Here is a 13064-nt window from a genome sequence, read left to right as displayed (position 1 = left end):
GTATAATGTGTTTTGACTAGAAGCCTTTAGCAGACAGCCTATGATGGGAAAACAGATAGCCAGGTAGAAAGTGCATCATAGTGTTATGGGAAATTCATCCTAGCGTATAGCAACGAGAAGGCTTTGCATGTTAGTGACTAGGGGCCTAGGTGGAGTGATCTCATAATTAGAACAAACGATATGGCTCAGAGCTGTGCAAGAAAAGGGATATAAGCTAAGAACAGAGTCCTATAATGGGAATGTTTTTGCCTTCCTGGAAATGTGTACATAGCGACATTTAAAGCAGTTTAAAGCCACAGGCTGCAATTTGGACCAGAGATGATCTAGTGAATATTATGGTTTGAAATTAGTTTGTGCAAGTGGCTAGGGTGACGGTTCTCTAAGCGAATGCCCCCTCGTAAGTCCCTGTGCACTGAGGCCTGGATTCTGTAACCGGCGCTGTTGTCGGTGGCCGCCAATTGCATGTCAGTCATGTGACAGCGCTGGGTATAGAATCGCGCCTCCGGAAAAGATAAGTTCTGGAAATGTGGGTCACGATTTTCCAGGTCTACATTTCCGGAGCCTACCTTTGATGTGAATCGAGCTTCCATAGACGCTTTAGGAACGTTGGCTGCGCAGGTTGGTATGGCCTGGTTGGCATGCTACCATGGAGCAACTCACTGTCCAAACTAACTGGGGGCTTCCAGGTGTGTGTCCAAAACAACTGTGCAGTGAACCCTGTTGTGAATGGGGCTCCGGAGCAGACGACTGGTGACTGCACACAAGGCTTCATCACAAAAAAAGGCTGCAATATGTACAGGAGTACCGACATTAGACTTGCACCGACTGGTAGAGGGTTGCCTCCTCTGATAAGTCACTTTTTGTGCTCCATCAAACGGATGGATGTTGGCATATCAGGTGTGAAACTGCTGAGAACAAACACCCAGCAACCAATGTTGGACGTACACAAGCTCGTGGCGGCAGCATTATAGTCTGGGGAATGTTTTCATGGTATGGTCTGGGTCCCTTGATACCTCTGGAAGGCAATCTCAACTGATATGGGTCTTGTTCCATCCTTGCTGTTCAAGTATACCATAAATGTTGACGGTCGTCCCTATGGCTGATGGGATCTTTCAACAGGACAATGCGACGTATCAATACCACCAGAATTGTTTGTGAGTGGTTCACAGAGTACGACCAAGACTTCCAGCTACTTCCTTGGTCTCCAAATTCCCCAGATCTTAACCCAGTTGAGCACTATTTGGACCACCTCAATCAAGTTTCAAGTTTATTAGGATTTTATACACCGCCTATCAAGGTTATCTAAGCGGTTTGACAATCAGGTACTCAAACATTTTCCCTATCTGTCCTGGTGGGTTCACAATCTATCTAATTATATCTGGGGCTATGGAGGACTGAGTGATTTCCCAGAGTCGCAAGGAGCAGCGTGGGGTTTGAACCCACAACCCCAGGGTGCTGAGGCTGTCGCTCCAGCCACCACACCACAAGCTCCAACCACCGTTCCACATGCTCCTTGACATGTTCGATGACTGGATCCACCGCCACGTACCCGTCAGCAACTGTCAGATGCACTGCAGTCTGCATGACCCCAGATGCCTCCAATAACCATCCAGTGACTTACTGAGTCAGTTCCACAGTGTCTGGTTGCCATCCATGCTGCCAGAAGTGGTTATTCTAGATATTAGCAGGTGGTCATAACAATGTGACTTGACCATGTAGAATACTAGTGTAACTGTTATCTGTTATATGCATGTACACATGGAAAGAGGTGCCTAACTGGAGACATCTACGTGGGATCCCTACGAAGGTCGAGTTAAGGAACTGGGTCATTAGCATTCAGACTTATTGGGGTGGGTCAGTAGAGTGGGCAGACTTGATGGGCTATAGCCCTTTTCTGCCGTCATCTTTCTATGTTTCTATCTGGTTAGAGCTTTGCCCTTTATTTGTGTAGAAAGTAATTAATAAGAAGTCTATATTAAAAACTATAAATAAAGGAGCTAAATAGTACAACAGTGTCCTTTTCATTCATATCAGAGGAAATTAGTACTGAGTTCCTGTCCCAGAGAGCTAGCTCAGAAGAGTTGTTTACCTCTAACTGTATACAAGATGAGTAGTTTTGTAAATGTCCATTTCTGCTGGTAAATCATTTGAAAATTACTCTGAATAAGTAAAATGAAATGTAGAAATGTAGGTTGCTTTGATAAGACATTTCCAATTGGTGCCAGGATTGCAGAGTAAGCATATTTGGAAAAAAGTTTTATCGATGTATAATTGAAAACAATGCTTGTTGGAATGTTAAATTCATTTACAGTCCCGCTGTCACATTGCTTTCGCCCCGTTGCTTTACAAACTTGATTTCCATTCAGCCAATCACAAGGGTAGCATTCCTCTCCAAATCTTCTTTTTGTCCTCTCCTTCAGTTTATGAATAGCGATACAAGTCTTAACATGAGACAAAAAGTACCGATGCTTAGAAATGTAACAAAGGGAAAGGCATTCAAAAGATTTTCTTATTATATGTAGTTTCAGAAACGGAATTAGTCCTGGAATGTTCATACTCAACAAGATACAACAATGTTGGGATGTTTTCTACAAGATATTTTTTTTCTAGAATGTTTCTGTGTTCTTCAGCAAATTTATCCTTTACATAAACAAATAGGAGAGAACCCTAAATTGATCAGATATCATGATTATATTTAATGTATTTTCATTTTATATAAATATATATACTTCTTCTTTTTTTTTTTTTTAATCTTTATTCCTTTTTATTTCTTTCAACAAGTGTACAGTATTATTACAATTAATTTACATAACACACTTGGCATTCTTAAACAATATTATTATACATGTTTTTATTCCCCCCCCCCACCTCCCACCCTTTTCCATATCAATAAAATATTCCTTCCAAATTTATATATAATTATACATCCCTTTTTGATAATACAATTAATCTGACATGAAATCTGTCCCTCCCCCCATCCTTCTTCCTCAAACACTTTAAACATTTTATTATACCCAGTAATGCACAAGAGGTGTGGAGGCCATTAATTGAATATTATAACGAGTAAAGTTTATTCTTTTTCCTTAGGGGATAATATATAGAAATGGGATGGGATGGGAGGGATAGGGAGGGAAAAATATTGGAAATATGTTGTTATGAAAAATATATATACTTCTAAAGGAGCATTTTAGGGTTTTAGATTTTGTGCATTATACAAAAATGTGAATTATGTACCTCAGATTCCAAAATAAGAACTTAATATATGGCTCATAAAGAGCCATTAATATTTTCAAAATGTACGGTACTCCATAAGCTCATCAGAGACAGGATACTATAAGGATATGAATTATTTTGTACAGTAATGCATGCTCATAAAGTGTCATGTTTACTAAAATGCAGTAAGTATTTGCTCTTACTACACAGGCCAGAGTCATATGCATTGGCAGATAGTCAGGTTCACTTGTACTACCTGCTGATACATGTACCACTGGTCATCAGTGCTGCCCAAAACAAAAAATAAATCCCCCAAAAACACATTGGGGTCCTTGATCAAGCCCTCCTTCCCACTCCAGTCACTTCACCCTGAACAAGGCCCTCTATAGTTACCCCCCACCAGGTCTCCTCCTTAACTAAGGGTTGGCCTTCTAAATAAAGAATGATTCTCCTTATTTGACAGCTTAATCTCTGGAAGTAGTACTGTGAGACTACCACTAGGGGTAAGAGCTCTCATTTTGAACTATGGCACTCTAAGGGGCAGAAGCAGAATGTATATAACTTTTGACACTTATACTACACTGGGAAAAAAATGGGTAAATGAAGGGCAGGGGGGTCAGGTCGGGAGGAGGGGGTGCTGAGGGAAGATTACAGTATTTGGCTATAGTGGAGGGAGAGTCTTCATTGGAGTGGAGGGGCATCTATGAAGTTGCCGTGATTATTGTGGGGTGATTGGATCGGCAAGTTTTGTTCCGAGGCACCAATATGTTTTTTCAAGTTTGATATCGTACTACCTGGCTGCCTGTGGCATTACATGACATCTAGCAAGCAGTAACATCCAGAGTGCTAGCTGTCAGGACCGGCCATGCCTCATCTTCTCCCAAGACCCACCTAGATCCTGCCCCCATCCATGCTAAGCAGCTAACATGGGATTTTTGCAATAGTAGACATAAGCCAAGCTTGGTAAATATTGCCCAAAATCTATTTAAATATTAGGACAATTGGCAATTCTATAGTATAGGTGCTTACTTTCACACACCCATTGTGGAGGAAATTCTATATATGGCATCCCAAAAATCAGCATGGAAAAAACCCATTTAGAGCTGTTCTATAAAACCCACCTAAGTTAGGCACGGTTTGTACCATAGCACTTAGTGCCACGACTCAAGACTAAATTTAAGCGCAACCATTTACACCAACTAAAAACCTGGTATAAATCCCCACGCCCAACTTAGGCATGAGTCGGGCGTTTTTTGTAATAGTGCATGTAAATTTATGGAATGCCCATGGCAACCCCCTTTTCAGTGCCACACACTAGAATTTGCAATCACTTCTTTATAGAATATGCCTAAAAAGATGCTGATAAATTCTTGCTAGTGGCTATTTATCGGAAATAATAATTGAGTTGTATGCACAAATTGGGCAACTCAAAGTGCCATATATGGAATCCAGGGGTGTGTGCATAAATGTTTAGAATTCTAGCACTTACACATACCAACAAAAGTGCCAGCTGGCTGCCTAAGGCCCTCTTTTACAAAGGCGCAGGCTAAATCAACACGTGTGTTAACTGCTAATGCGTCCAAAGGATAACATGCACGTGTTGGCGCTTAGCGTGTGTTTCCGCGAGCTAAAAAGCTTAGCGCACCTTTGTAAAAGAGAGGGGTAAGTGTTATTCTGCAAATAATCACTTAACTTGCATAGCAGGTATTTGCAAGGAGGGCATTCCCGTGGGTGAAGTGTGGGAGCTGGGCAGGACTGCTCTTTGTAACATGCATCCTTGCTGTGTTTAGGCATCTACACATATTACTGACACCAGGTAATGCTAATGTTCTATATTGGCACCTGGGAGTTCAAGTTCTGTTCTTCCATGTGGACTTCAGGTCCTTAAATGTAGGTGGCCAGTTGCAGAGTTGTCTCAATAGAGTATTTCTCCATGAAAAAAAATAAAAGAAATATATTCAAGTGATTTTTTTGATTCCAGCTGATTTCAAATCCATATGCCAGTGTCCGCAGCGATGGGAGTCTCCACCTGGAATGGGCACGCCTGCAGGATGGTGGCGAGTACATCTGTATGGCAAGCAATGTTGCTGGGACTGCTAACAGAACCACTATAGTTAGCATTTATGGTAAGAGGTGAAAGAACATATCATTTATCATAACTTCAGAAAGATGCCCAGTAAAAACTCTAGCAAGTTAAAATAAAGAGGTACGAGGGTCATTTCATAAATAATGCACACTATTTTTTTTTTTTAATTTACATGTTTTATTTTTTTTACCAGTATTTCTTTACAATCCTTCAATATAGTCTCCCTGCTTTGCAATGACCAAGTCCCAACGTCCGGGAAGCTTCATTAATCCATCCAAGACACCGTTTTTGTTCAGTTTGCCGAATGGCTCAAGTAACGGCAGAAAAAGGCTCTTCCAGAGATGCAAAACGATGTCCATGCATAGGTTGTTTCAACTTTGGAAAAAGGTTGAAGTCTGGTGGACTCATGTCTGGACTAGGGAGCCTGAGGTAGCATTTTTAGCACCGGCCGCCACAGTAACAGCTCCGACACGCATAGAATTCCTAGTAGCGTCGGAGCTGTTACCGCTGCAGCTGGCACTAAAAACACTAGTGCAGCTTTGTGAAAAAGGGGGGTAAGTGTGTAGTCCTCGATTTAGGCTGCTCAAGCTTTGTTGATTGGGCTGAGAACTTTTCAGTGGCCGCTTGTATGCGTTTCTTTTTATATATGCAGTAAATACATCTATACCTGCAAAGTGTTCCTGTACAATCTAGAACACTGTATCATTCTTTAAGCTGCTTTTACTAAACTGCTGAAAAAAGTGGCCCTAGAGCACCCTTACTAAGGGTCTTTCTTGCGCATTAAGGCCATTCTTAGCACGGCTGGAAAATGGCCAATTTTTCATTGTCTGAATGAATGGCCGTGCTCTAACGTTGCCATTAGTGCACAAACGTTAACAAAAATTAGTGCGGACTTACCACACCTATTTTTATACACGACAAGGGCTCATGGGCTAATCCTGGGCTAATCAGTTAAGAACATAAGAAGCTGCCTCCGCTGGGGCAGACCAGAGGTCCATCTCGGCCAGCAGTCCGCTCTCGCGGCTGCCCATCAGGCCCACTGCCTGAACAGTGGTCTCTGACTAATTTTATAAATTACCTCTAATCCTATCCCTATAACCTTACCTCTACTCCTATCTGTACCCCTCAATCCCTTTGTCCTCCAGGTACCTGTCCAGACCCTCTTTGAAGCCCTGTAGCGTGCTCCTGCTTATCACATCCTCCGGTAGCGTGTTCCATGTATCCACCACCCTCTGGGTGAAAAAGAATTTCCTGGCGTTTGTTCTAAACCTCTCCCCTTTCAATTTCTCTGAGTGTTCCCTTGTACTTGTGGTTCCCCATAGTTTGAAAATCTGTCCCTGTCCACTTTTTCTATGCCCTTCAGGATCTTGAAGGCTTCTATCATGTCTCCTCTAAGTTGTCGCTTTTCCAGCGAGAAAAGCCCCAGCTTTTTCAGTCTGTCAGTATATGAGAGGTCCCCCATACCCTTTATTAGCTTAGTTGCTCTTCTCTGGACTCTCTCAAGTACCGCCATGTCCTTCTTGAGGTACGGCGACCAGTACTGGACACAGTACTCCAGGTGCGGGCGCACCATTGCACGATACAGTGGCAGGATAACACGTGGTAATGCAGATGAGGCAACTGATTAACGCACAAATGCCTTCTCTTCACCCCTAGACACGCCCCCTCTACAGAAAAAGACAAATTATTTTTTAGTGTGCGGTATACATGTACACATTGCAAAATTACCACGGGATGCCTTGGTACATCCTGCACGCACTGGTGCTTGTCACAACTTACGGCTTCTTTTACAAAGCCGCGATAGCGGCTGCGCTACGCTAATGGCCCCGAAGCCCATAGAGATTTAAAGGGCTTTGGGGCTGTTGCTGCGCGGCAGCCGCTAGCACGGTTTTGTAAAATAGGCCGCTAGTAAAAGGATCCCTTTGCGTTTTCTCAAACATTTATAAGTAATGATTATTGCAGGCAACCAGTATTCATGAAACAGAGAGCCAAGTGGGAGTGTGGGGAAAAAGCAGAATTGATAAAAGAGAATGCAACCGGCTGGGGAGAGAACCTAGAAATAAATGATAATTTCAACAATTAGATATGTATTTTCAGACCTGTTTCCTCTTGTGCTCAGGGATTGTGTCAGTATTTCCGTTCTTAAAGTATTGCTTTCGAATTGTTTTGAAGATCAGTCACGTCATTGTTCTTTGACCTAGAGTTCTTTGGAATGTTAAGTGAATTAGGAAATCTGCATTTCAACACCGAAATAATCCCGTGATTGTTTCAGCTTTCTTTGTCTAAACAGCAGCGTCTCGTGTAGCCTTTTATCCTAGTTCTTTGGTCAAGAGCTCAAAATTACCCAGAGATTACTTTGATCTTGTGACAGTACCCTACATGCCAAGTCTTCCTGATTTCTTGAGAATGTCAGACTGGGGATGTGCCTTTGTTAGCACACATTTGTTTCAATAATCTCTCATAATAATTTTAACAACATAAGATTTGCCAGCCCTTAGGTCAAAGACCAGTGCCCTATTTGAGTCTAGCCTTACTTGCGTAAGTAGAATTGATTTAGTGCACACTAACCTACAAATTAATGAGCATACATTCAATCTTGAAAAAAATTCTAGTACATATTTTTTAAAGTTATTAAAATGACTCGATAAAATTGCCAAAACAACACTCTAAGTAAGGGGTCCTTTTACTAAGCAATGCTAGAAAGTGAGTGTCCTTCTCACGGAAGCCTCTTTTTAGCCTGACTCTAAGATGGTTGACTGCCATTTTCTTATTAATGGCCACATGCAAATTGCAAAATTAGCACATGATCATTAGTACGCGAATCCTCAATGACACCTATTTAGTAGATTCGTCAGCACGCACCAAAGCCCATATGCTAACCAATTAGCGCAGGCTATGCCTACTCTCCACCCCAAACACACCATCCCGCTCTAAAGAATAAAATGTATTTTTTTATGTGTGGGTGGCACTCGCCAAGCCCGCAGTTAACGTGTGACTTCTGAGTACGTGCCAGTAGTGCCGTTTTTAGGTAGCAGTAAATATTGTGGCGGGGTTGGAACCCCGCCACGCACGCTCAGATCTAGTCCCCACAGAGTGGCCAGTGAGGTGTGTAAGTTTCACCCAATAAACAGTCTCTTTTTTTTTTTCCTTTTTATCACTTTCAAAATCAAAAAGTTTTTTATTTTCTTTGACAATTCTCTAAACAGAGCAACTGGCTGCAAAATCCATTATCCGGACTTTCAACTCAGTCCATACATCAAAATACAGCCCGCTTTACAGATCCCATACAGTTCAGGATCAACTCAAACAAAACAGCCAATTGGTTTCACAGATTTTGCCCCCAGGCTGCTGCCTTCTCTCATTCTAAGCAGCCTTAGCAAATGGGGCTAACGTTTGCTTCTCTCAGCCCACAAGCAACTCCAGGCAGCGCTTCTGCCTGCACTCAATTCACAGACTACTACTATTCTCCACAGTCTAATTAAAACACACACTCTTGTGCCTAGCTCCAAAGAGCTCTCTCACCTTACTGCCCTGACTCTCTAGCTGGACCATCCCTACCCGATCCTATCCTTCCCTAAGTCAGATCCCACATCTTCTTGACACACCCAATCCAATATCACCCAGGCTTAGAACTTCCAATCCCTTTGATGCAATCCTCCCCCTCCCCTGGATCAGAACCCTCTGAACCCTGATCTGATCTTCCCATGCTAAAACTTTATGTCCTAACAAACGACTCAACCCCCCTCCAAAAAAATCCCCCCAAAACAACAACAGGCAAAAGAGACAACTTTCAAGACATACAGGAAGAGCATAAGAAGAGGAATACAGAAAAGATTACTGGAATAAATTTAAAAAAGGAAAGAGAAATATGACTAGCAAAAACATAAGTGGAAAAAATGACTATAGATGTAAAAAGAGGTGACAAGACATTTTTCAAATATGTTGGGGAAAGGAGGTAGAGTAGAAATGGAATTGTTAATCCGAAAGATGCTGAAAACTAATATGTGGAGAGTGAGGAGGAAAAAGTGGACGATCTAAATAGATACTTCTGGTCTGAATTCAAGGAGAGAAATTTTGGAAAAGGACCGTGGTTGGCTGAAAGTGTTATGTATGGGAATTGAGTAGAAATCACACTGCTCATGGAAGACAGTGTGGATGAACAACTTGGAAAACTGAAAGTGGTCAAAGCTATGGGACCAGATAGGATCCATCCCAGGACATTGAGGGAGCTCAGAGAGATCCTGGCAGGTCCTCTTAAAGATCTATTTAATAGACTTGTTGAGAAAGGAGAGTTGAACTGGATTGGAAAGTGGTTGATTGTTAGATAACAGATGGTGGAGATAAATGGAATCCACTCGGAGGAAAAAGAGGTGAGTAATGGAGGGCCTCAGAAACTGGTATTAGGGCCAGTCACTGCTAAAGAGCTAGAAGGATGACACAAAGAGTTGTAACAGAGTGCATATCCTGGAATGAGTGAACAATATGAGAAGTTACCTACAACAATAAAATCTGGCAGTAAAAATTAATTTAAAGAGCAGCAGAGTTAAGAGGCGAAAGGCTGATTAGAACAGGGACCTTGAGGTGAAAGCATCTGAGGATCTCAAGATGGTGAAACAATGTGACAAGGTGATGGCTAAAGCTAGAAAGAGAGAGAGAGAGAGAGATGACCCACAGAAGAAAAGACATGTTAATGGCGAGGCCCCACTTGTAGTATTGGAAACTGTATTTCTCTAAGGACACAAAAAGACTTGAAACTGCTCAGAGAAAAGCAACAAGGCCTGAATACATATACCCAAGGGAAAAGGAGGGACAGGGGAGATGCGACACAGATATTTAAATACAAGTACCGTACTTGAAAAGTTTTAATATGCAAACTGGGGCTTGTTTGTTTTTTTCAGAGATAGGGAAGCATTAGAACTAAGGACATGAACTGAGGTTGCAAAAATAAATGACCCTCATGTTTAAACAGAGAATAGAGGGATGTAGGCCACAACTCTGGCTGCAATAAGTGCAAACTGCCATTTATCTAGAAATGTATCCATGCTCAGCAAAGTTGTACAAATTTGCTATTGGAATAGTTGATCCACATCTTTTACAGATGAGAACTGAGGGTTGAGTGGAGGGGGGGATAAAAGGAGTGGGGAGCATGGACAGTTGAAGAATTGGTTAAATGGCTCGAATGAGGAACAAGTGCTTTAATGGCAGTCCTGGTAAAGCAAAAAAACATGGCTTTGTATAGAGATTTCTGTCATACATATGCACATTTTTAACTTAATTCTGGAAAAGAATCCAAAAAATCAAAGGCTTTTTACCCTGCCTTGTATCTCCGACATACCTCCGGATTCTCTGACCACTCCCTACTCGCTAAGCTATGCTGATTGACTTATTTGTAACATCACTGTATATGTACAGTCTCTTATTTTGTTAACCGCTCTGAACTGTTATGGTACTGCGGTATACAAAAATAGTTGTTATTATTATTATTATTCTAATTGTGCAACTCTGGGGCTAGCCCACCCTATAATAAGGACTATTAAAGAGATGAATACAATGGCAAGAAGTTGTGAGTGATTTTCTGCTAAGACCAATGGGATTATCAGATAAGTCTGGGGTGGGGGTGGGGGCATTCTGGGAGAGAGGATTATTTTGAGTCTCATGGGTTGAGGAAGAGGGGGTATTTTGGGGAACCAGGAGGGGAATCAGTGGCGCTTAAAAAATTAAAGTCCAGCTCTGGAGGCTTCAGCCGATATTCAGTTTTGTGGTCCACGTAGCTAGAAGTGTGAATTTATGACAGTTTTCTACCTTTTTTGAATATTAAGGTCATTAAAATTGGGTACATTTATCACATCACTTATTGATTACTGTAATACCTTGCTTATGGGTGTTCCAGCTAAACTTCAAATGGCTACATCTACTGCACATCTATAACAATGCTTAGTGGACTAATCTAGGTCCTTTATAGATACTTTGGTTCCCTGTGGGTGCTGGAACAAAATTGAACTACTTATTTTAATCTCTCACACCTTAAGGAGCTCATGAGCGTCAGTTTAGACATGGATCCTTGCTTATGATATCTTAGATGCACGAGGTATTCTGTGGTTACATCTCTCCTGTGGTTTAGCCTGCTGTTGAAGATTATGGCAGAAATATTTATTAACATATGAAATTATGGGAGTTTCCTCTGAAGTTACTTTCTGATTTTGAGGGGTGCGATCAAGATCGGCAGAGCCTCTAGCAATTTAGCTTCATTATTGCTAGCCAGTTTAGCGGGCCTGGAACAGGAACGAAGGTAGGGCTGCTCACAATCTGGGTGCGCCGCTGACTCCTCGCTCCCCCTTCCCAGAAGCTGGCAAACAGCATGGAGGACTGCTGCGGTGGCCACCTGGAGGAGTCAGCTGCCTGCCTCACATGCCGCACCTGCCCCTGACCCGGGACTCTGTTGGAAGAAGCAAAGGGTAAAAGGTGATGGGGAGAGATCTTGGATGTAGGTGGAGGGAGAGAGAGAGATGAGATGTTGGAAAAAAGAGGGCAGAGGATATGCTGGATGGAGGGGGCAAGACCGTAGATACTGGTTAGAAGAGTGAAAATAAAGGGGAAAGAGAGAGAAAGAGAAGATGCTGGAAGTGGGGGAGAGAGGGAAGAGTTAGCAAAAGAACTGGAGAAATAGAAGGAGATGCAGAAAATAAATGGAGAAAAACTTAAAGGAAAAGGTTAAAGTCAGAGATGGATAAAGGAGAGGACGTGAATGAGATGAAGGAGAGGAAGTGAATGAGAGAAGAGGCAGAGAGATTGAAGACCCTGGAAAGAAAATTAAAAAAATAATTGTATTTTTAATTTTATGAACAGAAAATGCAGTTTTACTGTAAATTTGCACTGCTTTCTTTCATATTCCAAAGTGTAGAGTGCCCTTTCTCTGGTGTTGAACTGCATATGGCTTCTTGTCTACATTTATTTAAGTTTGTGGTTGCTTGTAGTTGCGTTTTCCTACGTAGGGGCCTTGTTGTGAATATGTTAGCTTTGGGATATATTCATCACAGATATTTGTATTATGTTTAGTGACTTGCGAGATAGCTGATGGGGAGGGAGGGTGAACAGGCTTTATAGATTGGCTCACCATGATTACCCAAATTTCTAACCTCGGTTTATATTCAAATCAACCTTTTTTTCCCCCCTGTTTTGGAGGGTAAAAGGATACCTCGGTTTATATTCAGATCGATTTATATTCCAGTATATACGGTACTAACCAAAATATCCCTTCTATTTTTTTGTTTAGTCTTGCCTATCATTCAGCACGGTCAGCAGATATTCAGCACAATTGAAGGTGTCCCAGTTATATTACCATGCAAAGCGAATGGGGTGCCCAAACCATCCATCATCTGGTCCAAGGTAATACACAACTTTGAGCTGGTTACCAATTTAAAAAAAAATAAATAAATAAAAAAAATCAATTTGTTGTTTCTAAATTCTATTTTGTCGCCAGATAGTTCATTGTCATTTGTGTCAAATTCAAAGTTTATGCTGAACTTCTGCAAGAATTCTGAATTTCTGGTAAAATATGTACCTGGCACCCTTTATGTGACGTTCACAGTAGTGCCCCCTAAGGTACCTCACTGCTTTATTGGGATATCTGCATGGCCAGTCCATGAAGATGCTGGGCTCTCTCCCACATCCAAATGGGCTTGATTTGAACTTGGATGTTTTTGCATTTGAAAATGGCCAAAAACGTTAGATTAGAGAATGACACGTGACAAAATTCATCACCGTT

The 13064-nt window shown here is 41.7% G+C and overlaps 1 protein-coding gene across 2 annotated transcripts in view; it reads left to right on the top strand.

Moving 5' to 3' along the window:
• The window catches only part of HMCN1 (hemicentin 1), a 461110-nt gene that overhangs the window by 137539 nt on the left and 310507 nt on the right, over positions 1 to 13064 (top strand). For both annotated transcript variants that reach the window (XM_033960229.1, XM_033960228.1), the window contains exons 19-20: positions 5195 to 5339; positions 12573 to 12685. In XM_033960229.1, the coding sequence (XP_033816120.1) occupies positions 5195 to 5339; positions 12573 to 12685 (258 nt within the window). The remainder of the gene's footprint in view (positions 1 to 5194; positions 5340 to 12572; positions 12686 to 13064) is intronic.

Source organism: Geotrypetes seraphini, chromosome 10 (assembly GCF_902459505.1).
Source record: "Geotrypetes seraphini chromosome 10, aGeoSer1.1, whole genome shotgun sequence".
Taxonomy (NCBI): domain Eukaryota; kingdom Metazoa; phylum Chordata; class Amphibia; order Gymnophiona; family Dermophiidae; genus Geotrypetes; species Geotrypetes seraphini.
The sequence above is the reverse complement of the archived record's forward strand: the minus strand, read 5'-3'. Positions and strand labels throughout refer to the sequence as shown.